Consider the following 23,923-nt stretch of genomic DNA (forward strand, 5'->3'; position numbering starts at 1 on the left):
GAATATTAATGTAAGGATTAAATAATGATAACAATAAATGTCAAGGTTAGAGGATCCACTAGTGGTATGTCAAACAAGTATAGTATAAACTCTTATTATTCAATTGGAAACCACACTCAAAGGAGGTTTCAATCAGATTATAGATTGTTAATATGATTACATTAGTCATCTTATTTAATTAATGTTAATACTTGTAAATTTTATCAAGGATTCATGATTATAACTTATGTTAACAACAAATCAAGTTCCTTTCATAGCTCAAGTGTCGGTTATACCATACAGTATGGGCTATGAAAGTGCCAAGCATTTGTTGTACCAAGTGTTATACAACATAAATTAAGATTAGTCATTTAACAAGCAAAGTATTAAAGAGTGAACAAGATAACAAATATAAAACATGTTAGTATCAAACATTAAAGTCCATATTAAGTTTATACTATACTTATTCTTACACCATTAGTGTAACCTTTTCACTTTGACATAATAAACTTAGCTAGACATAATGAAACAAATAAAAATAGATAAACAAAATAAGAACATAAATAAAATAAAAGTTAACTAAGTAAAGGAAAGGAAATGAAAGGCATAAACTTGATATTAATGAAAGCAAAGCATAAACATTACAAAAAATACAAAGAGAGAAAGCAAGAGCATGATCTTGATCTAGAAACCAAGATGCCTAAATGCATGGCAAATTCCTCCTTTTATAGGCCAAAATTGGGAACTATTGATTTGATGACTAATTGATGAGTGGGTGGCCAACTCTTGACTCGGTGACAATCCTTATCTTCTCTTGTCTGCCCAAAACGTCATTGATAATGTCAAAATTAGAGCCACTCGAACATGAAAGTTGTAGGCAATTGTCTTAGCTTTCTTGTGTAAAATATTCAGCTCATTTGGACTTCTAGAACTCCAAATATGGCCAAAATACTGAACAGTGCTCGGGCTGGAGGACAGATTCGGGCTTCTTTGTTGTTGCTACAATTTGGACTTGAAAATGACCTTTTTAGATCTTGGGTTCTATATGAAAGTTGTAGACCTATGTTTTACCGTTCCATGCATATAAAGTAGACCTAAATCTGAGATCTATAGCTCCAGATATGACCCAATTACCGAACAGTATTCTGGTTTGGATTGCACCGACATCTCTTTTTTAAGTTTGGCCATCTCTTTATCCTTTCAATTTCAGTTCTTAAATTCATCAATCAATCCTTTCATTTATGTGATAGGCCTGTATTTAAATGAACATTTACCACAAATTAAAGGTATCTTATATTATTAGATATATTATTATAAAACATGCTTTAGTTAAGGAGTTATTGATACTTCAAGTGCAAAATGATGATATAAAACCTTGATAAAAATGCACTTTTAAGTACTAATCAACAAGTATTAGCATTAATCGAATAAGATAACTAATGTGATCATGTTTATAATTTATAATCTGATTGGAACCTCCTTTGCGTGTGGTTTTCAATTGAATAATAAGAGTTTATACTATACTTGTTTGACATATCATTAGTGGATCCTCTAACCTTGACATTTGTTATTATTATTGTTTAATCCTTACATTAATATTCCATCTCAAAGTTCTCATCTTCTTCTTCTTCTTCTCCTTCTTTTTCTTTATTATTATTGTTATTGTTATTATCACTACTACTACTACTACTACTAATAATAATAATAATAATAATAATATTTTTGTTGTTATTGTTGTTGTTGTTGTTATTGTTGTTATTGTTGTATTATTGTCATCTATAATTTATACAATTAACCTCCATGTGGTTCGACCCCGGTCTTATTAGGTTATTTATTATTTCGACACTCCTACACTTGGGAGAAGACGTCAATCTTTTGGTTGTATCAATACCTAATGCATGTTTAAAATTTCATTCAACCACTAAATTTCTATGTTGTACTAAATTATACAAGGCTCTTTATAGATTTATTTATTATAATACATTGTAAGTGCACCTATTGTACACAATACTACTTTACAATGTTCAACAAGATACAGTAAATAATAATCTAAAAGCATCCTCAACTCTTCCAATAAAAAGTCAAGAAAATGTTTATTGTAGGGTACATAATTACAACTTTTTGATAGCCCACACATAAGCAGCCAACACAATAAGAACACACTACATATGATAAACACATGGTAGGTCCTCGTGAATACAACAAACTAAAACTAGAAGCAAGTAACATAGATCAAGCTCCGCAGTAACAACAACAACAACAACAACAACAACAACAACTTAATCATGTAATGGAAAAAACAATATAAAAGACAACAACATTAACAATTCACCATCTGCAATGACAGTGATGTGTTCATGTGTCTATTACATAAATTTAACAAAAACAAAAAGGCAAAGCAATTGAAAAAAAAATAGTTAACACACTAAAAATTAACTATATAGCAAAAACGTGTCTATTGTGGGTTTTTTTGTTGTTGTTGGGGACGCTTGATTTGCCCTCCAGCGAAGGTAGCGTGCTGTGCGGCGGCAGCTTTCTAGTGGAGAAGACGAACAGTATAGATCCTGTTTTTTTTTTTGTAATCGGAACAGTAAGGGTTTTTTTTAGATCAATCTAGGGTTAAGCATAAACATATGAGTTGGTAAATTGTAAGAAAAATTAAAAACTAGGCTATGATACCAAATTTGATGCAAGACAATAAATAATAAAATTAAAGCAAGAAAAGAAAAAAGTTTTAGAGAAAGAAAGAAGCTAAAAAAGAGAAGAAAAGGGATTTGAGATATGCAAAGTCTGTAATATTTTCATTAATCATCAAAAACTACCTTTCAAGGTGACAGAAGAACATATAAATAGTAAACCCTAAAATATCCAGCTATTGGGCTTGACCCATCACATTAAACTATTTAACATAAATAATAAAATAACAATGAGTAGGCCCAAATAGACTAAATAAATAAAATAACAATGAGTAGGCTTAAATGGACATCAATCTTTTCGTCGTGTCAATAGGCTGGGCCGTCTTACGTCGGGCTTAGTCTCTCACCCAAAGCGTGATAGGCTGGGTCGTCTTACGTTGTCTCTGTTCATATACTCGTGTAGCTTGTGGTGTGAGTCTGGTGTCTCCACCAATATGTTAGATGGTCGTCGTTATTATCTTATAGTAGCCTGGATATTTTTCACTTCCATCATTATTATATACAATTTGTTTTATTATATACAATTTGTTATGCTTATCGATGCCTTGTTCAATATTACTAGTAACCTTGTTACTATTTGACCTATTTCCAAGTTAAGGATGCCAAATTGAACCAAAAATTTAGAGGTATTGGTATGGAATCAAGGTTGGTGGAGTTCTTTGTTAATGAGTTTAATAAATAAGTTGAGAATGACTTTGATTTTCTAGAAGCACCATAACACATGGGAAGTTTGAAAAGCTATGTGGAGACTTATGGGATAAATCTCTTTACCTATAAAAAAATGTTTCGAAACATTCTCGTCTTATGAAAACTAATCCGTAAAAATAAAATTTGTTTAAACTCATGAACGCTAATAATAATATTTGAAAAAAGTATTGTTTAATTTTAAATGTGTCTTTTTAATATAGAATTTTGGATATGTTTTTTCTTGGGTTTTAGATGTGTTTTTTTTTTAAATTTATGGATGTGTATTTGCTTAAATAAAAAACAAAGTGTTTAATGGTAGTTCTAGAGTTTATTTACTGAAAATTTAGATGAGAAGTTTGCTAGAAATTTTTGGGTTAATTATGGCTAGAAATGGTGTTGAAAAAGGAATATTTTTTTTGTTAAAAACATGTTTTGATGGCATTATTGTTATTTTAAAGCACGAGAGGCTTTTTAATAGTTGAATTAAATATAATCACAATCCTATAAATAATTGCACTTTCTTATATCATTTTTTAGGGCACTGGCTTGAGGATGTAAGTTGTTATAAACATATAAATTCTAGGATGTTAAGAATAATTTTTTAAAATATAAAGGTGAAGTGAAAATGTGGTTAAATTAGAGGAGGTTTTTTGTAATTATCACAATTTTTCCACTAGAAAACATGTTAGAAATGATTGAATATATTGTTAAAAAATTAAACTAACCTACTATAAGGCGTGAATCAGTGATCTAGTTATACTAAAAAAACATAAAGTTAGTTTCATTGTTTATATAAATAGTGAAACATGTGAATATACTTTTTAAAATTGTTTAGATACCAATGTTGTGTTGTAGCTTGAGTGGTTGGCGTGCCAGGCTAAGTTAAGGTTATGGGTTCTGGAATTAAGGCAAGTAATACTTATTACAACATGTCATTTCTCACAATTATTTTTATTGAAAATATATATGAAGGGATGAAGTTTATATCCTTTATATATATATATAAAAAGTTCAGGCTCACTTGCTTGAGTTTTTTTATAATAACCCATAGTTATTGTTTTCATTGGGTCTTTAAGTTGTTTTAACCCTTTTGTACATAGTTTTAAAACTGGGCTTCGCCTCGCGGGTTGACCCCGGACCTAGCTGACTCGAGGCTAGAACTAGGCTGGGTTGATGAAAAAACTGGTCAGAAATTGACCTAGAAAAACCTAGTCGACTTGGCGGGTTGACCCGAGTAAACCCAATTGAGACTCGACTATTTTATATATAAAAAATGTTACCATTTTAGTTTTTTACAGTCAAATCATTTGTAACATAAAGACAGAATCGCCAAAAAACTAATTGTTTCTCTTATTTTTCTGTTCTTTCTTTCATTCGAGTTGTTTGCGTGGGTTGTTCGTTCCATTGTCCTCATTAGTTTGAGGTCTGATGGAAAAGAAAATATTTTTCTTTTCTTATTTAGATTCTTAGTTTTCTTAGAAGAGAGAAAAAGTATGCTCTCTAGAAGATTGGGGCTACTAAATTAGAAAGAAGGTAAAGATGGGAATGATATTAGTCAAACAAAATGGATGTGTTATGTTAGATTTTATCAGTGGATGTTTTCAAGTTTTCCTTTCCTTCACACTTGGCCTTGGAGGGGAGATTTCCAGTTCTCAAGAGGGATAATAGAATAAATAATAAATTAAGGTCTCAATCGATTAAATGAGGAATGAGTTGATTTAGCTTGGAGAGCTGGGAAAATAGGGATTTTAGATCTGCTTGAGTTAGGATTTGATCTGCTGTTTGAAAAATTCATCCATCAATTATGACTATGTTTGAATCAAATTTTGATTGTGTTTTTAGGTTAATCTTGAGTTTGTGGAGACTAAGTGTCTGTTTGGCATTGCAGCTGTGGTTGTTTTTAAAGTAAACCGTAGCTCGTAAATGTTTGGTTAAGGAAAAAAGCAATTTACTATGCATGGATCCCACCATAAATTGCATATGAAATACAGGGAGAAGAAAAGCAATAAAGTGCTCCTTTTTTGCGCGAATAAAAGTGAGGCCATGTTACACTATTCAGTGAACAGTGGAGGCTGTTATAATGGAGCATAGCTCCATTGTTTCCACCGGACCGGGTCCGGTCCAACGAGCAAAATACATTGAACTGGGTCCAACCTAGTAAAATAAAAAATTATTTTTTATTTTTTAATTGTATTTTATTTGCTTGATAACGTAGTATTTGTAGAATTTGATCACAATTTTAATTTTGTTCTTGATTATATTTTACAAGTTATGTTATTGCGCATTTAAGAAACCAAGAAAATTATCGGATGTATTTTAGACATGATGAAATTTTAGATAATTGAATGAAATAATAAAAAATATTTTATATAAAGTATTATTTATTTCATGATGTAATAATAATAGTTAAATCTATAATATTTAAATTAAAACCCATCAATATATATATATATATATATAATGATTTTATAATCTCAATTTTAAAAGCATTTTTCACCAAACACATTAAATTACTTTTTATTTAACTTCAATTTTAACTACAGTTTTAACCAAACATATATTTTTTCAACTCAACTTCAACTAAAAGTGCTTATTACAAAATAATTTTTTTCAAACTATAACCACAACAGCAACCATAATACCAAACACACCTTAAGTTTGCTGCTTTGAGAGGACATTATAGTTGTGTTTGAAAAATTCTTTTTTTTTATTAACCTAAGTCAACCTGAGTTAACTCATCTGACCCATAACCCCATCATTATACTGGGTCGACTACCAGGTCGGGTTTAAAAACTATGTTTTTTTATCATTTGATTTTTTTTTAAATTCCACCCTTTGAGTTGTTTCTCTTTTATTTTTTATTTTTCAAATTCATCCTTTAATATGAGATTTTTATTTAATTTTATTTTTTGGTATTTGATTGATGATAAATCAATTTTGTATTTTCTATCATTTGATAAAATAAAATAAAAAACTAAATCAAATTAGTAGAGCATATAATCCAAATCATGAGTTTGATATATTGACTAGGGTTAACGTAACTTGTTTCTCTTTTATAATTTGTCTAGTCAACAAGGTGACATCAGGAGATTCTCACATGAATTTAATTATAAATCCAAGTTTGATAAGTAATTAAGTTTAAAGATTTCAATATTAACTTGTTAGGCTAGTTTTAATAATACTAACAAATAATTTTTTATAATTTAGATTTTTTTCATTCAAAAATTTATTGATTAGAGCTGTAGAATAATACCACCCCTGTAAGCTATATGTTAAACTAAATTTTTTTTTGCCAACTTGTATATGATAGAACATGATTTTAGTATACGAGAGTCAATAAATAACGTGTCTAACGATAGTGACACATTATCAACATATCTTAAGGGGGTAGAATATTTTTTTTGGAGCTACAAGAAAAGAAGGATGGAATACTATTTATCAATTTATCCTTTGATTGTGTATAAAAGAATCTATTCTTATAGGGATCATTTGCATGAATAATATTCACATGCAAAACCACTAACTTTTAAATTGTCCAGCTCGCATTTTCCACATTCCATGAAGGTGGATCTAATTTTTTTAAATAAATCATCACCATCATCATCATCTTTATCACTATTATTTGTGTGCTTTGCCATAATTACTTCTATTACTTTTATTATTATTATTATTATTATTATTATTATTATTTTTGAAATTAATTTTTTATTTTCATATCGTCGTTAGATATTAAAATTTTGAAAATTCTCTTTTTATGAGTGGTTTCTATTAATTTCATTTCAATTCTTCTATTTTTATTCTAAATCTATCATTTCTAATAGCCAAAACGACAACGTAATAGTTTACCACAAACTTCTGTCTCAATCACAACTCACATGATGGAGTACTTCTATGTAAAATTGTGTTTAGTTTAAGGATTTTCTTAGCAAAACCTCATACTATGTAATCGAACGCTATATGAATAATTTTTCAAATTTGATCCTTAGCAATTATTGATAGGAATCATTGAAGTTTTGTTAGTAGAAAAACTTCATGCAAAATTATTTTGGAAAAGTTGTAAAACCAAATGATTCACATATTCTTCTCTTTCTATTTCTTATTTTTAAAATTTTAGGGGTTTTAATGAGAGAGTCAGTGAATATCACGAAATTCTTTGATGAGTCCTTTTTTATTTTTATTTTTTTAAAACATAAGAAAAAAGAAGAAGAAAACTTTAGTGTTAGTTAAAATCTTATGTTCATAGCTTATATTTTCCAAAGTTTTAATTTAGCAAATTAATTCTAGTTAAAAATTCAAGGAATATTAAATGAATATAAAATTAAATTTATATAAAAAAATTACTTGTCATTCAAACTAGCTAATGTATTATTACAATTAGCTAGTTTTGGGTTTGATATGTTAAAATTAAAATATATCAAGATTTAATATAAATTGAATTATAAATAAAAATTGACCCGAGCTCATATAATCTTTAACATTTTTATAATCTTTTGTTTTGATGGAGTGATGACCTCAGAAGCAACATTTTAACATGACCCCAAGGCTGTGAAAAGGTGTTTGATGGCAAAGTATTATTAATTGCATGTTGATATTTGGATATGATAAACTAGCTAATGTATTATTACAATTAGCTAGTTTTGGGTTTGATATGTTAAAATTAAAATATATCAAGATTTAATATAAATTGAATTATAAATAAAAGTTGACCCGAGCTCATATAATCTTTAACATTTTTATAATCTTTTGTTTTGATGGAGTGATGACCTTAGAAGCAACATTTTAACATGACCCCAAGGCTGTGAAAAAGGTGTTTGATGGCAAAATATTATTGATTGCATGTTGATATTTGGATATGATAAACATACAATACAAGCTCCATTGTTTAAGAGCTCTACGAAATGTCCTTGATTTCTCATGCTAAACCACGTCAAACCTGTCTTAAACTATTATTACATTTTTCAGGAAATAAATATATTTACCCTTAAACTATCATATCTATTTCAATTGAGTCACCTATCCTATCAATTATGATTGTCCAATTGATTATCTCAACTATTCATATTTTGGTCAATTAATCCCCTTAATTTACTTGTGTAGGCGCTTTCTTCTTTTTTTTTGCCATTCAAAATGCATGTGTAGGATTTTGAGACTCCATGCAAGCTCTCAAATGCATCTCTTTATTATAAGAAATGTGAACAAAAAGCCTAAAGTTTAAGCCAATATTTTGACTTTAAAGAGATAACTTACGTGCCTGTTTAACAAATCATGAACTCTGAATTACAATAGGAGGCTGATTGATCAAGATCTGAATTGGTGAAGGATCTAATTGATAATTTATAGGTAAAATCGTACCTTGTAGAACAATTTTCTTTTCTTTTCTTTTTTCCTCTTGGCAGTGGGGGCAAGGAAAAAACACTAGCATCTAGCAAATGAATAGTCCAATATTGCACCCCCTCGCATGCCTCGTCCCACTAAGGACATATATATATATATATGTATATATATATATATATGTATATTTTGGAGTCAATGTCATAAAAAGGATACAAGTTAGCCATCAAATGACATCAGCCGCACATGTAAAGGATAGTAGTCAACTTAGAACTTTGGATTAAAAAATAAAATTATTTTAAAAAAATTATTTTTAATATTAAAATATCAAAACCATTTAAAACAAAAAAATATTTTTAATAAAAAAATTTAAAATTTTTGAAAATGAATTTTTTATACATTGATTGAAATTAAATTACATTTTATGTAGTTTGTTCCTTAGGAATTTAAACAATATAAACCCATTATTTTTCACAGATTCAAATAGAAATACACCTTTTTTCTCTTGTTTATTTATTTATCATGTTTTCCGTCATGTAATAATAATAACAATAATAATATATAACACACAATCGACATTAATAATAACAAAGTAAACATAAATCTCTATTAAAGTTGCCGTCTTTTTTTTTTTAATAAAAAAACCTTCTTTTCTTTATGCATTTTATTTTAAATTACTTACCTAGGGTTTCAAAAAATTAGATTAGATCATATCGTTTCTTTCTCAATCCTACTCCCTCTCAAAATCTCGTCTTTTTATGAAATTTTATTGCTATCCATTGATCTACCTCTCTAGGGTTTCTGTTAATTTGCCCCAATTTCCACTCCCATTGTGCGTGGATTTCAAAATCCCCAATTCAAAGCTCCTTTAGAGCATCATTCTTGGCGACTCTTCTCACTAATTTTCACAATTAGGCTTATTTTCCGTACAATCGAGTTTGTTTAGGTAAGTACTGAACCGGGTTGTTGCTAATTTTGTGGTGTCATTTGTTTTTGCTTTGCAGTGAATAAACTCAAGCTGGTTAAGTTACAAATTTTGGAGCTTTCATGTTTTTTTGGTGAATTTTGGTATTTATTGAAGTGGGCTGGGATTGTTTTGTGATTTGAGAATGGAATCTGTGAGAGAAGCTGGTGATGGAGTTACTGGTACAGTGTTAATGAGGTTTGTCTGGACTCATGGAGGTCGAAATGTATTTCTCAGTGGTTCTTTTAATAGGTGACAATACTCAATTTTAAACTTTATTTGTCTGAGGTTAATTGTTTTAGGGGGAACCCAATTTTTTAGATAGTGTACTGACTGTTTGTTTTTGTGAAGATGGGGTGAACTTATACCCATGTCGCCAGTTGAAGGTTGCCCTAACGTTTTTCAGGCGATTTATGATATTACACCTGGTAATCATCAGGTGCGTTGGTTTTATTGTGGTTTGATCAATTTGAATTGTTGTACGTGTAGTTCAATTTGATCTATTTTAAGAAATGTTAAGCAATTATTGTAGGATGCCATAGTGTGGCCAAAGATATGTTCATACTTGTGACGTGCTTCTTGAGTTATTACACTTAGAGTGAGATTGCTAAAAAAAAAAAGAAGAAAGAATAAGTTCTGGATAGCACATAAATTCTTACGGATTTCATTAGCACTGAAATCCCCTTGAATGCTATTTAGATGGGAGGTATTTGCTGTATACAATAACTGTCATTAGCTTATCTTGAAATGAAAAGGTCTTTTTTTTCAAAGTTTGCTTGTGGAAGTACTCTGGAATAGGTTGGCTTCAAGTGATGATAGAAAGATTAAAACTTGGCTAAAAAATGCTAGTATGAATATGTTCTGTGTCCTCAAATGGCTCTATGTCTGCATGGATATATATATATATATATATTTATATGGATATTGCACTTCATGTATTTATATTTACATGCAGTACAAGTTTTGTGTTGATGGAGAATGGCGACATGATGAACTCCAACCTCACTCAACAACCGAATATGGGATAGTAAATAATGTCCAGTTTAACATGGAAGCCAATTATAATCCAGAGATGATTCCAGGATCTAATATGGAATTGGATAACGAGGCCTTTACCCGTTTGGTGAGATACATTCTACTTTGGTCATCATGACTGCTGGAAATTGTTTTCTGTTTCATGAATGTTATTTTGGTCATTCAGAAATTAAGATTCGTTCTCACTGACTGCCAATTATTTGCACTCTAAAGATCATGGATCTGGGGCCTTTTGTGCTTCATTTGAAAATTCTAGTGTCCTTGTACGATAACATTTGGTTTTGTGTTGCTTATATTTACTTAGCAGTGTTATCTCGTCTCACCATTCTGTTACAAAATTCTAGTTTGCTCCAATATATCACCCTCTTACAAGTTATGGAATGTAATGAGGTTTTCATTTACAATCCAGGTCAGTGTATCAGATGGCACATTGACTGCTGGAGTGCCAAGCATATCAGAGGCTGACTTACAGGTCTCTCGTCACCGGATTTCTGTATTTCTGACTACACACACTGCATATGAGTTACTTCCCCAGTCAGGCAAGGGTTGGATCCTTTACCAATGGTCTTCATTGTGGCACTCATTTTTTTATGTTTACTTGGATTTGAAGTGAGCAAATTTTTGTTCGCCTAATTTATAATATGTAACTTACAGGTAGTTGCCTTGGATGTTGATTTACCAGTAAAGCAAGCCTTTCACATTTTGTTTGAACAGGTATCTAATCTGTTTTTTTATGCATTTACTTGTTGCCGGTATCTTGGACAGCTGAACTTCTAGTTACATATTCTTCTTTTTTTGGTTATGCAACATTTAAAAGATTCTATATAGATGATTGAAGAAAAACTGTATTCTTTGCTTTTCAGTGAATATCCCTTTTGATTTTTGGAAGAGTTAAGTATGTGTTTAAAGAAAACTTGAATACTTATCAGTTGCATGCCTTAGTGATGGAAGGCATAATTGGCATGTTTCAATTATTGCTTTGATGATTCAGTTCATTCTGTAATATGCCTTTTGATTTTGAGTGTGACCATTGCTTCATCTTTTGAACTGGGTACGTAATTTTTCATGGTAGTTTCATCGAGACTTGTTTTGATAGGATATCTACCTAGATCATCATTAGAATGACTTGAATCCATGAGCAGATCGATAAGGTTTTGACTATAGCTCACCTTCCATGCTTATGAGTTGTGTGATAAAACCTTGCTCTTTCCTATTTTACTACATCACAGAAATTCTAGCCTAAAGAACCTAGCCTCAGACTCACTCGTTTCCCCCATGAGAATGATGTCATCTGCTTACTATCCGTGGTTGATTGCTTGAACATTTGGGTTTTTTCACACTTGTTGATTGCCCTAGTCTTAGACCACAGGTGCTTACTTCACCACCCACAGTGCTCTCTGTCCATTAGCATAGATATATATGTCCTCAAGCAATAGAGATCCCATTATTTATGATATTTCTAAAGGGATTTATCAACCTGAAATAACAATAGCCAAAGTTACTTGGTTTCTTTCATGTTCTTTTGAAGTGGAAAGTCAGCGATCTCTGGTATTGTACCCAGATTGCTGGCTTCAGAGTATTGACTCCTGTGGTCTTCTTATGATTCCTCTTCTATAAAACCAATTTCCCTAATTAGATCCTTCTTTGTGGGTAAGATACTGAGCACTGGAGCAGGAAAAAGACATAGCTTACTTAGCAAGATACAAATGTTAACAATTACACAAAAGTAGCTGTGGCTGTGATTACTTCAGTTCCATAAATGAGAACTGTAAGGAGGAGTTAATTTCATACTTGTGCTGTTTTGCAATGCAATAAACTTACCAATTGAAAAGGACAAAAGTAAATAGAAAGTGGTGCTGCACATGTACTAAAGTGAATAGTCAGTTTCAAGCTGGCTTAAGTCCTGACTGCAGGCTTAGTCTGTTCCGTGATCTGAGCTTTGTCCGCTTATTATTTACAATTGCTGGTCGTCATGCATATTTGCTTGTTGATGATCAAGAGCTTGGATATGTATGCCTTCTAAGTTAGCTGTTTCCAGGGAATCTCTATGGCTCCTCTTTGGGACTTCTCTAGGGGCCAGTTTGTTGGAGTGCTTAGTGCCTTGGACTTCATATTGATATTGAGAGAGGTAAGCACATGTAAAAAATCAAGTCTTCTTTCAACAGTGAGTCTTCTAAACACAAATATTTATTTGTCCATTGATTTTAGTGCTCAAATGTATATGCATCGGAGATGGATTAAGATAAAAGATGCAACAGCACAAGGTTCATTTTCTTCAAGGGAAAAGTAAATAAAGTGTATCCAGCTTTGTTTCCAATGTGGCATAATATCCACCTGTTTTCTGTGAAGATTAACCCCAGACATTCAGAGTTAGGTTTTGATTCGGGGGAAAGAACCCAAATGCAGTTGATGGATTTTTGGATATTCATGGATATTGGGAGAAATTTTACATGATTTCTATGACAGGCGAAAGGCTTGAAAAATTTGTGTGGATAATATACCCATCTTGATAAGAAGTCTTTGTTGACAGAAATATACTGTCTGTATGTCTTTATAATGCTGATGATTACTTCTACTTGCAGCTCGGAAATAATGGGTCAAATTTGACAGAGGAAGAACTTGATACACACACCATATCTGCTTGGAAAGAGGGGAAAGCATATCTGGAAAGACAAATAGACGGACATGTGTGGCCTCTACCTAGACATCTCATACATGTAAGTGATATCTCATGCATGTTTATATCTGTAGCACATAAATGAACCACTAATCTGTTTTTCATCATTCATGCATGAAGTGCAAGTGTAATTATTCTCAGTGCTTCATTTTTTGGTCTGCATTTGTGCTGTACTGCTTGTAGAAAGCATTTAAATGGCTGAATCATGATTTACAACACCCAACAACCACCCCTGCCCCCCTGCTCTCTCTCTCTCTCTCTCTCTCTCTCTGTCTCTCCATATTTTCGAAGAATCCTGATCTCAAAGGTTCCTCTTCCTCCTTCCTTGTTTTTTCTTTCTTTCTTTCTTTCTTTCAAACGCACAGATCTACTCTTATGAAAGAGGTTGCTTTGAGAATATTGCAGTATAAGGTGGCTACGGTTCCTCTTATCCACTCATCATCAGAAGACAGTTCATTTCCTCAGCTACTGCATCTTGCCTCACTTTCTGGAATACTGAAATGTAAGGCTCTTTGGTTCGCTTGCTAAGCAGCCACACATACTTTATTACTAACCATGGATATTAATTTCCAGGTATTTGCAGGTACTTTAGACATTGTTCTAGCACCTTGCCTATACTCCAACTACCAATTGGTGCAATACCAGTGGGTTCATGGGTTCCGAGTATTGGAGAGCCTAGTGGGTGCCCCTTGGTGATGTTGAGACCAAGCGCTTCTCTTAGTTCAGCTTTAAACTTGCTAATTCAAGGTATGTAATTTCCATAAATTTCAGAAAGTAGGAAAAGAAATTATCAACAGAAATGAATCTGTGTATGTTTTGGGAGTAGAAGTTCTAATTTTGTGGCAAATATTTCAAGCAAACTACTTGAATTTGCTTTACATGTATTACACTTAAAATTTGCATGGAACTTTCAAATCATATTGATTGGATGAGGTGCATATGAGTGCCATTTGATAAATTTCTTGAATTACCAAAAAATGAAATAAAAATTGTTAAGGATCTTTTATCATCTATTTGTATTTCATGTCTCCTATTTTATGACTCACCTGAAATGGATCTAATCACAGGGCCATGTGAATGGGCCGCTTACTTAAACCCTTATCATTGGCATGCCTAAGATTTCATTTCATATTGTTTTTAGAACTGGCTAAGGTACTTGTTATGTGGGGGCTAGTTTAAATGTTCGTACTAAACACATTGTTGCCTTTTGAGATAGTTTTCTATGGTTTCAACTACTCAAGAATAAATATACTTCAGCTATGCATCTTGGTCTTCATGTAATTTTAATCATTCATATCTTTTCATCTCCTCCTGTACAGCTCAAGTAAGTTCAATACCAATAGTAGATGAGAATGACTCATTAGTAGACATATATTGTCGGAGGTAACTTGTTCTTCTTAGTTTGATGTTGTTAAAACCTCTTCTTTGATTTTGAGGTTAATTATCTGTTATCATCTAACAGTGACATAACAGCTTTGGCGAAGGACAAAATTTATACTCATATTAATCTTAATGAAATGACTATAAATCAGGTAGCTGCTCTTTCTGTCCCTCCATCTCTTCATTTTCCCTTGAGCATGTTGCATTAAGCAACTTCATAGTGGCATTACTTTGTAGATATATATAATAGGAAAGCATTATTTTCTAGATTTTTTTTCATTATTTGTTTCATATAATTATGTCTATGAAAACTTTATGTCATTGTGGACACGAGGATGGTATTAATACTATTGTTTTAAGAATATTTGACACATATTTAAGGGTTTGATGATTAGTTGGATCCATGGAGGCATATCATTTGGTTTCAACTTTAAAGGATAAGGAAGACAGGGGGCAGGGGTGCTGGGTCTTTCCAAAATGCTTTCTTGTTGAGATTTAAAAAACTAACTGAAAATGGATGTAATGATGGTAGTGTAAACTCCTTGATTGTTTCATTGAGGTAATAGTTGGTGTGGAAATGACTTCTGGCATCACGGTCTTGAAGTATACATTTAGTGGTTTTCTGGTTTCACTTGGACCAAGTGAATCCTTTTTACTTCACAAAAATCACATCAAAGTATTAATTGCATGCTCTGGCAGGCTGCATAAAATTTATTTGAAGTTGTATTAACTTTTATTTTTTAGTTTATATGTTACCCATTGTGTCAAAATGTAGTTTATGATGTAGAAATCATGCCTGAAATTTGCTGATCATGGTTTCCCCTTACTGCTTTTATTTATTTCAAATTTGATAAGGCTTTGCAACTGGGGCAAGATGCCTATTCTTTTCATGAGCTGAGAAGTCAAAGATGTCAGATGTGTTTGCGATCTGATACATTGCATAAAGAGATGGAGCGATTGGCAAACCCAGGTAATCTGAACCTTATCTTTTATTTAGAATGAAGATCCCGTTGAATATCTCCTAATATGACTTTGAAGTGTCTGGGTTTGTTAATTAGGTTATAAACATGTTTTTTTTCCCAGTATGTTAGGCATTAGGATTTCAGTTCTTTTGATTTTTCTTTCCCTGTAATTACTCAAACTACAGTTCCTTTTCTTTGTCGTTGTTTCTTTCAAGCAAACCTGAGCTGCTATCCTTTGTCTTTTGTTGAATAATCTATTCATCAAGTTATAGCGCTTGAAGGACTTTTATAGAACCGTCAAAGCCTTTGCCAGATACACACATACAGACATGTAAACACTTTGGTTACAAATGGCCGTGTTAAATATGATTGTGGGTAAAACTTTTGCTGAAACAAGGTCTCTATTATTGTTGTTTACTCTTCTAAAAATTCATTCGGCATCTTTTTGTGATATCTGTGCGCCTAGTTAATGATCCTCAATCCCTGGGTTTTCAGGTGTCAGGCGACTTGTCATTGTAGAGGCTGGCAGTAAACGTGTGGAAGGCATTGTTACATTGAGTGACATTTTCAAATTTCTACTTGGCTAGTTTGAAGCTATGGGGCGTTGCGTTAATCCAAAGGGATTTATGGAGTGGTTTTGGACAGCTCTCAGACATGTTATTGCAGCATCAACAGCTCAATTGTTCCAGTATTACTCCAGCACGTTCCATGGTCATATGACCCAATTATTTGAAATCTGCGTTAGATTATTTGAAATTCCAGCCTCTTCGCTTCCCCGCTGTTTTAGGATTTTAGGCTAAAAAGAAAGGGAGAAGCATGCAATTGATTCTCTCCTAATTCCCAAATTTGTTCATCTCCCTTCCATGTATTATGAATTACTTAGATCTGTCATTGTAGATTCCATGTATACGAGGAGCATAGTACCTCTTATGTACTACGCCAGGAGATGGGGAGGAGGTAAATGCTTATTGTCTGCTATTGCTTCATGTAGCTGTGATTCCTGAGAAGAAAATCTGATAAAGATGGCTTTTAGTTCGTTTTGTTTCGTTATTGTAGTTAAATACTGGGAAAATTTATGCAAGTCAAATGGCGTTCTTGTACACAAGTAAGCGTACGGAGAACCCTTGATTGGGAATGACCTTGCCACTGCCAATCTGATAATTTTGGGATTTTCGTTCTCTTTTTGTGGCCTAGTACAAACAAGATAAAATTAACACCAACATGATTAGGTTTTTTCTACTGTGAAATGTGGCAGGTTTTTCAACTTCTTTGGCTGCTTTCAATTTCATAAATGTTTTTAATGAAAATAAAGTTGAGACATTTTAATGTAAAATTAGTAAAATATAATATGTAGTTTTCTATGATATTTTCTTTTGTTAAATTGTTAATCTTTTCGAGTGTGTTTGGAAGTGTAGTTAGAGTGTGTTTTGAAGTGTTTAAAACATATGTTAAAAATAATTTTTTTTATTTTTTAATAAATATTTTTAAAATCAACAAATTAATTTAAAAATATAAAAAGTATATTAATTTAAATTAAAAAAATTCAATTTTTTAAAACCATTTTTAAAATAGCCCTTCTACGCTGGACTTTCTTCATAGCTACAAATACGGGGAACAGCTGTTTGAGAGTGAACAAGACAAGATGCTTGTCTCATGCAAACTCTAACTATAGTCATCAGAACTGGTTCAAAGCCTAGGGTCATTGTTGTGTTGGTAAAATGATTTTTTTTTTTTAATTAAAAATAAAAAACCGGATCAATCAGATCACTAAGTTAATATGCAGATCGGGTTAATAACTTTGACCATGCCTTCCAAAAATTTAAAAACTCCAAAACGGTTGAAGCTTGAAAAGAGGCTAGATAGATAACAACAGAGAGAAAGAGAGAGAGGATGACGGAAGGATTGAGTGAAGACGAAAGAAAAGCACTAAGAGGAAGCAAATTCGCACCCCTCCCTCCTCCTCCCTTTCGTTCCCAACAACCCAGGTATTCTTTTTTTTCCTTTTCCTTTTCCTTTTCTTTTTCTCTCTCTTTTTCTTATTTACGAGTCTATCTAGAGTTTTGTTTCTTGATTATGTATGTATCTTATACCGTTAGGTTAGCGCATCCTGGTGGACCATTAAGGACTAATAAAGCTGCAGCCTTGGCTAAATTTCTTGAAAGAAAACTGCAAGACCCAAATGGGTTGGCTTCCATTGATCCTGATATCCTTGAGTTGGCTGTCAAGAATGCCAAAGACACTGTCTTGACTAGTAATAATTATTTCAAGCATAAAAACAATTTAACCCCCCCCCCCTTTCTGTTCTTTTAATAATTTTGTTTGTGTTGTATTCGACGAGACGAGTAGCAAAGATGAAATTGTAGGTTTAGAATTATTGGGGCTAGTTGGGAAAGAACAAATTGAGATCGTGATGTGGGTTTTTGTTGTTTGTATTGGATTTGATGAAATTGGGACTGAAGATATTTCAGAGATAGTTGAAATTGGGTTAGTTGGACTATTTGTGGATTTCGATATGATATCAGAGGAGTCAAATGCATTTCGATTGAGATAGTAAGCTTGCCAAATATTCATGATTGAATGATTTGTCACGTAGCAGATTTATGTAGTGTAATGGGATTGTTAGATTGTGTTATTTTTGTGCCTGTTGTTTTAAATGTATTTTTCCATATCTGAATCTTTGGTTTTACGATGCTGTGGTTGGAGTTTTTCTTAAACTTTTAAAAGACTGGTTGTTATGTTGTCATGAGATGTTCTTAACATGAAAAAGAATATTTTATGGTCTGGTTGAAGTAGTGATATTCGATCTATTTCAAGTATTTTTTCCAGGAGTACCATGTGGTCTTAAATTCTTTAGGCCATGTAGTGGAGTGGAGAAGTTTCCATGCTATTATTTTGTTAGTTTTTCCTTTTACACGATAATAGAAAGAGAATGCTGGGTATTTTGTTACTTGTGGGAAAAACCTTTTTTTCACTCTGCCTTCTTTAGATACGGAGGGTTATAATGTTTGCTCTTGAAATCCAGTTTAGTGGTCTGTTTTGCTTGTCTATTTGCACTCAAGATTTTATTTTCTAACACGACATTATTATATGGAAGCATGGCTTATTTTCTTTGATATGTCAGGTGGCACTTCAAAGTCTGGAACAATTATTCATCATGTGACTGACTTTGGCGATTCTGAGGTGCTTGGATATATTATCCCTGTTAATTGATCTTTTGAAAGCTGCGAGAGTAAGCTTTTGTCAAGCACTTTCTAATTAGTTTGCAAATGTTGCAGGAGTCTTTTGAAGAAGACAAAGTAGAAAAATCTTCACTGAAGAGACGAAAGGGAAAGAACAAGAAAAAGGGGAAGAAGAATAACAAACAGAAGGTTTGCCTTTGTTGGTTATTATCATTCACTGTTTCAATTTTTGAGTTGCAGCTCTTGATTGTTGAAATTGCTTTCCCTTACAGATAGTAGATGATAGTGAATGTGCAAATTTGAAAAAGCGCAAAAAGAAGTTGAAATTGTGATAAACATTGGGGATTTAATGCCTTAGTTGTTGGAAGAATTCAGTAGATGCTTTGAGAAGTAATCATCATGGCTGCAATATGTGTGTGTGATCAAATGACAAAAATCTTCGTTGCGGCAAATTAGGATAAGTTGCAGATCTCCCTGAATGTGCAAAGCAAGGGCTTGTTGCTCCTATTTCTCATCAGCAACAGTAGAGGAAATATCTGTTACCAATTTTTGCAGTCAAGTTAGTATCTTCCTCTTTATATTCTTTTTCATTGATGTAAAAGAACTCCCAACTTGTTATTTTTTGTACCGAGCAGATCAATCTGGTGACTGTTTAAGTGTGGGACTTCGATGGCTTCCCCTCAGAGTAGCAAATTGTAAAATCTGGTCGAGGGATCTTATTTGCTTTTTACAATATTTATGGTTGCCATGGGAAAACTTTTAGTTTGGGTTACCAGGAAGCCAAGCTGAGCTAAAATTTGACATGCTTAAGCTTTGGTTCTTCCTCTTCTTCTTTCCGTTTTTTGGGTTCAATTAATTTTAGGAGCTCAAGCTCGTTTTGTGTTTGTAAGAAGTCCGGGGCATGGAATTCAATCGAGTTCAGCTCATTTAAATTTTGGTAGAGATGAACTCGGCTTAAAGTGAAAAGATAAGAAAACTTGTCAACTATGTATCACCTATATATAGATTATAGTTTATGCAGACAAAGACCATCTGCTTAGGTCTCAAAAACATACGAGGCATGGAGTCTTGCACTATTGCTTTGTATTTTATATCTCAAATATGTGAACGGGAACCACAAGTCTCTTCGTCGATTCTTATTCAAGGGCGATTCGAACATTAATCCCTTCCTCCTAGTCCAAACTCCATGCTCTCCATCATATATTAAGAGTATATTAAGAGTATGTTTGGAAATGTGGATGACATCGTGTTTTTTTAAATTTTAATTTTTTTATATTTTTAGATTGTTTTGATGTGCTATTTTTAAAAATAATTTTTAAAAATAAAAAATATTATGTTGATATATGTCTAAGCGAAAAGTACTTTGAATTGCAACTAATACTATAATTCCAAACATGTTTTAAGAAAAATGATGTAATTGCATGCGCATTTCCAAATAATTATTAAACTCATCACTTATCTTTAAAGTGTCATTCTATAGACCCTAGCTCATTGAAAGGTTGTCTCAATTTCATATGCTTTTTTTAATTTAATATTAAAGGTATTTTTAATTTAGTTTATGTATCAATAGAGATTAAATTCTTTTAATATATTATATTTAAAATAATTTAATAAATTCTTGATTGTGATATTGAATTCAAAAATAAAAATATATCTTTAACCTTCACTTAGCTGGGGCATGGAAATTGAAATTGCCAGCTTGAAAAACATTTATCAATGAAGCATTTGAAGCACCAGAGTTTAGGGTTTGGCCTAACAATTTGCTTTTAAAACTTGATAAGCCATGATGGTCAACAAGGCCTCTTAGACCAAATCCTAAACACTTAATATGAAGCTAGACATGAAAACTAGATGCATGCAAAAGAGAGCTTATTGTCACGTGAAGAATGAGAAGGTTATGTTAGGGTGAATTGGGTCACTTATAAGATTGGGTCATTTGTAGTTGCAAATTTTATCATTTTTATTTCCATTTGTTATGCTATTTTTATTATGTTGGTAATGCTTTGTGTTTATGTACGTGGTATGTTATGTTTTTATATGTTTAATCTTCAATTATTAGTTACTAACTTTCCTTTTATTTTGGGTTTCTTATATATGGCTTTACTTATTTAGCAGTCGAAAGTTATCAATGAGGAAATGAAGTAATTAATTATTATTTAAAATGCAGTACTTTCTTACTCGAAAAGAAACAATTTACTTATTGTTTGAACAATTGTTAGGACCTATTATTGGTATCAAAGCCTTATTATTGTGGGAACCAATAAAGAACGTATTGAGCAGTTGTAGAATGGGCTACACCGGATAGAGCTCAATATGGTTGATAGGCTATGACATTTGGAAGAAACTATTAATCATCTATTAGATGTATTGCTTGCAAACCAAGAGCCTCTAAATCAAGGCAACCAACACTGTGAAGGCCACGATGGGGGATGACTTGTTGTCTCCTCTAAGATAGTGAAGCTTGAATTTCCTAGATTTTTGGGAGATGATTTGACAGAGTGGTTCACCATGATGGCCATAAGGTTTCTTTGGCCTTCTATAGGAGAGGCCCACCAATGGTTGCAGTGGATTCATAGGACAATTGAAGAAAAAAGACATTATCTCATGGGCAAATTTCGAAGGGGAACTCTAGGCTAGCTTTGGGCCTTTGGAGTGTGAAGATTTTGATGAAGCCCTTTCAAGAATAAGGCAGGGTGGTTTATTGTTGTGGTTACCAGCAGGAATTCAAGTGCTTGGATAATCGGGTATGCAGTTGGACACATAAAGCTCTTGTGGAAACATTTATAGGTGGTTTAAAAATTGATATTTCAAATGGAATATAAATGTTTAAGACTCAAATCTTGAAGAAAGCCATCGACTTAGCCCAGATGAAAGATCAATTTAACATATAAAGCAGGTTTCTCAGACCAGCACTATCGATGCGAGCTCCCCTAGCCCTTCCCCTGTTAATCAAGTCGTACTACCAACCTTTGCCAATCCTATTTGTGTCTCACCTGGGAGGAAATGTAGTGGAGGAAGCTAAGAACTTATGTTTTAACTATAAAGCACAAATGTCAAGGGCCATGAATGCTTATGTTTAAAGGGTTAAGATGACAACAACACTCTTTTATGTGAAAATATCATCGAAGAACAACCAATCCAAGAGAATTATGAAGAAACCATTGAACTTGAAATCACATTGCATACGTTAACGAGATGGATCACACCTAAAACCATGCAAAGAGCTACAAGGATCGGTTCCCACAACATCATCGTACTTATCGACAATAGGTCAACTCACAACTTCATTAGTGAGATGTTGGCCAACAAGCTACTAGTGGTGCTAACCAAGACTTTCACCGTGCAAATAGCTAATAGGGAGAAATTGAAGTGTCAAGGGTGTTTTGAAGAGGTACGAGTGGACTTAGAAAACACTCATTTCTCTTTAACTCTTTATTCTCTTCCTCTTATAGGGTTAGATCTAGTCTTGGGAATCTAATGGCTTGAAATACTAGGTTTTATGGTTTACAACTGGAAGTAGTTAACCATGGAATTTCTTTGGAAAAACCAAATCAAGCGGATGCAAGGGACTGATAATGAAACCATTCAAGTTGCAACAGTCAAGGAATTATTAAAAGAGGCTCACCAGAATCATGCCACCTTTGTAATATGCCTACAGGTAAGTGTTGTGGAGCCACATGAAGAAAATCTTATAAGAGTTCTCAGAATTATTAAAGGAGCCTTCAGGTCTACAACCTATCAGAGAAGTTGATTACTACGTCTCCTTCAAAAAAGGAACCAAACCAATTAATGTTTGACCATACCGTTATGCGTATTATCAAGAAACAAGTCCATAATATGTTAAACTCTGGCCTTATTGGACCTAGTATGAGCCTTTTCATCATTAGTACTATTAATGAAGAAAAAGGATGAAAGTTAGCATTTTTGCACTAATTATCATGCACTTAACGCTACCACCATAAAGGATCACTTTGCTATTCCCACGATTGATGATATGTTAGACGAGCTCCATGGTGCTTCATATTTCACCAAGCTAGATCTTAGAGCTAGGTACCATCATGTACGAGTTAAATTGAGGTTGGCGAGTTAGTGCTTCTGAAACTACATCCTTATCACCAATAAACAGTTTTCAAAGTAGTACACCAAAAATTAACTAGTCACTTTTATGGGCCCTATAAAATTCTAAAGAAAATCAGCTCAAACATATAGAAGCTCCACTTACCAACAAAGTCGCATGTTCATCCTATATTTCATGTATCCCTACTCAAGTGGTACAACTGATTAGTACTTAAAAGTGTATTTTTATCAAGGTTTTATATTATCATTTTACACTTGAAGTATCAATAACTCCTTAACTAAAGTATGTTTTATAATAACATATCTAATAATATAAGATACCTTTAATTTGTGGTAAATGTTCCTTTTAAATTTAGGTCTATCACATAAATAAAATGATTGATTGATGAGTTTCAGAATTGAAATTGAAAGGACAAAGAGATGGCCAAACTTAGAAAAAAGATACTGGTGCAACTTAGAAAAGAGATACTGGTGCAATCTAAATCAGAACACTGTTTGGTAATTGGGTCATGTTTGGAGCTGTAGATCTCGGATTTAGGTCTACTTTATATGAATGGAAAGGTAAAACATAGACATACAACTTTCATGGGAGCCCAAGATTTGAAGCTTAAGATTTAAAAAAGGTCATTTTTAAATCCAAATTATAGCAACAATGAAGAAGTCTGAATGTATTCTGCAGTTTGAACATTATTCAGTTTTGGCACATATCTAGAGTTTTAGATGTTCAAATGACCACTATTTTTTTTCCTAAAAAGTTGAGACAATTTTCTACAACTTTTATGTTTTCAAGAAGTTTCAATTCTGATGTTATCAATGACATTTTGGGCAAACAGGAGAAGATAAGGATTGTCACCAAGTCAAAAGTTGGCCACCCACTTATCAATTAGTCATCAAATCAATAGTTCCCAATTTTGGCCTATAAAAGGAGGCATTTGCCATGCATTTAGGTATCTTGG

At 32.6% G+C, this 23,923-nt stretch overlaps 2 protein-coding genes across 7 annotated transcripts; both read left to right on the top strand.

The window, feature by feature from the left end:
• Window positions 1-9,307: 9,307 nt before the first annotated feature.
• LOC105118518 (sucrose nonfermenting 4-like protein) lies at window positions 9,308-16,846 on the top strand. 5 transcript variants are annotated; one of them, XM_011016491.1, is made up of 14 exons: window positions 9,309-9,909; window positions 10,009-10,096; window positions 10,613-10,780; window positions 11,102-11,237; window positions 11,348-11,406; window positions 12,731-12,820; window positions 13,275-13,422; window positions 13,746-13,871; window positions 13,943-14,116; window positions 14,689-14,752; window positions 14,832-14,901; window positions 15,605-15,719; window positions 16,207-16,342; window positions 16,376-16,846. In XM_011016491.1, the coding sequence occupies exons 1-13, from the start codon at window positions 9,803-9,805 to the stop codon at window positions 16,296-16,298; spliced, it is 1,437 nt and encodes a 478-aa protein (XP_011014793.1). In that variant the 5' UTR covers window positions 9,309-9,802; the 3' UTR covers window positions 16,299-16,342; window positions 16,376-16,846. The 5 variants fall into 5 exon arrangements, with proteins under 5 accessions (XP_011014797.1, XP_011014793.1, XP_011014795.1 ...); XM_011016493.1 differs by having other exon boundaries at window positions 9,310-9,639; window positions 9,775-9,909; window positions 16,207-16,846; XM_011016494.1 differs by having other exon boundaries at window positions 9,310-9,578; window positions 9,698-9,909; window positions 16,207-16,846.
• Window positions 16,847-17,442: 596 nt separating this feature from the next.
• On the top strand, window positions 17,443-19,871 carry LOC105118519 (E3 ubiquitin-protein ligase). 2 transcript variants are annotated; one of them, XR_840963.1, is made up of 6 exons: window positions 17,443-17,696; window positions 17,808-17,962; window positions 18,833-18,891; window positions 18,987-19,079; window positions 19,163-19,449; window positions 19,526-19,871. XR_840963.1 is itself a non-coding variant. In XM_011016496.1 (5 exons), exons 1-5 carry the CDS (start codon window positions 17,602-17,604, stop codon window positions 19,220-19,222), a joined length of 462 nt encoding a protein of 153 aa, XP_011014798.1. In that variant the 5' UTR covers window positions 17,443-17,601; the 3' UTR covers window positions 19,223-19,856. The 2 variants fall into 2 exon arrangements, 1 of the variants encoding a protein (XP_011014798.1); XM_011016496.1 differs by having other exon boundaries at window positions 19,163-19,856.
• The last annotated feature ends 4,052 nt before the right edge of the window (window positions 19,872-23,923 follow it).

The sequence above is a fragment of the Populus euphratica genome, unplaced genomic scaffold (genome assembly GCF_000495115.2).
Source record: "Populus euphratica unplaced genomic scaffold, PopEup_1.0 scaffold2021.1, whole genome shotgun sequence".
In the NCBI taxonomy this organism is placed as follows: Eukaryota; Viridiplantae; Streptophyta; class Magnoliopsida; order Malpighiales; family Salicaceae; genus Populus; species Populus euphratica.

Excerpts from the sequence above, each read along its gene's own strand:
- LOC105118519 (XM_011016496.1), top strand. The coding sequence starts at position 17,602 with ATGACGGAAGGATTGAGTGAAGACGAAAGAAAAGCACTAAGAGGAAGC. Across the intron at positions 17,697-17,807 it reads TTTCGTTCCCAACAACCCAG|GTTAGCGCATCCTGGTGGAC; the intron begins GTATTCTTTTTT and ends TTATACCGTTAG. Across the intron at positions 17,963-18,832 it reads CAAAGACACTGTCTTGACTA|GTGGCACTTCAAAGTCTGGA; the intron begins GTAATAATTATT and ends TTGATATGTCAG.
- LOC105118518 (XM_011016491.1), top strand. The coding sequence starts at position 9,803 with ATGGAATCTGTGAGAGAAGCTGGTGATGGAGTTACTGGTACAGTGTTA. Across the intron at positions 12,821-13,274 it reads TCATATTGATATTGAGAGAG|CTCGGAAATAATGGGTCAAA; the intron begins GTAAGCACATGT and ends TTCTACTTGCAG. Across the intron at positions 13,423-13,745 it reads CATACATGTAAGTGATATCT|TGAAAGAGGTTGCTTTGAGA; the intron begins CATGCATGTTTA and ends GATCTACTCTTA.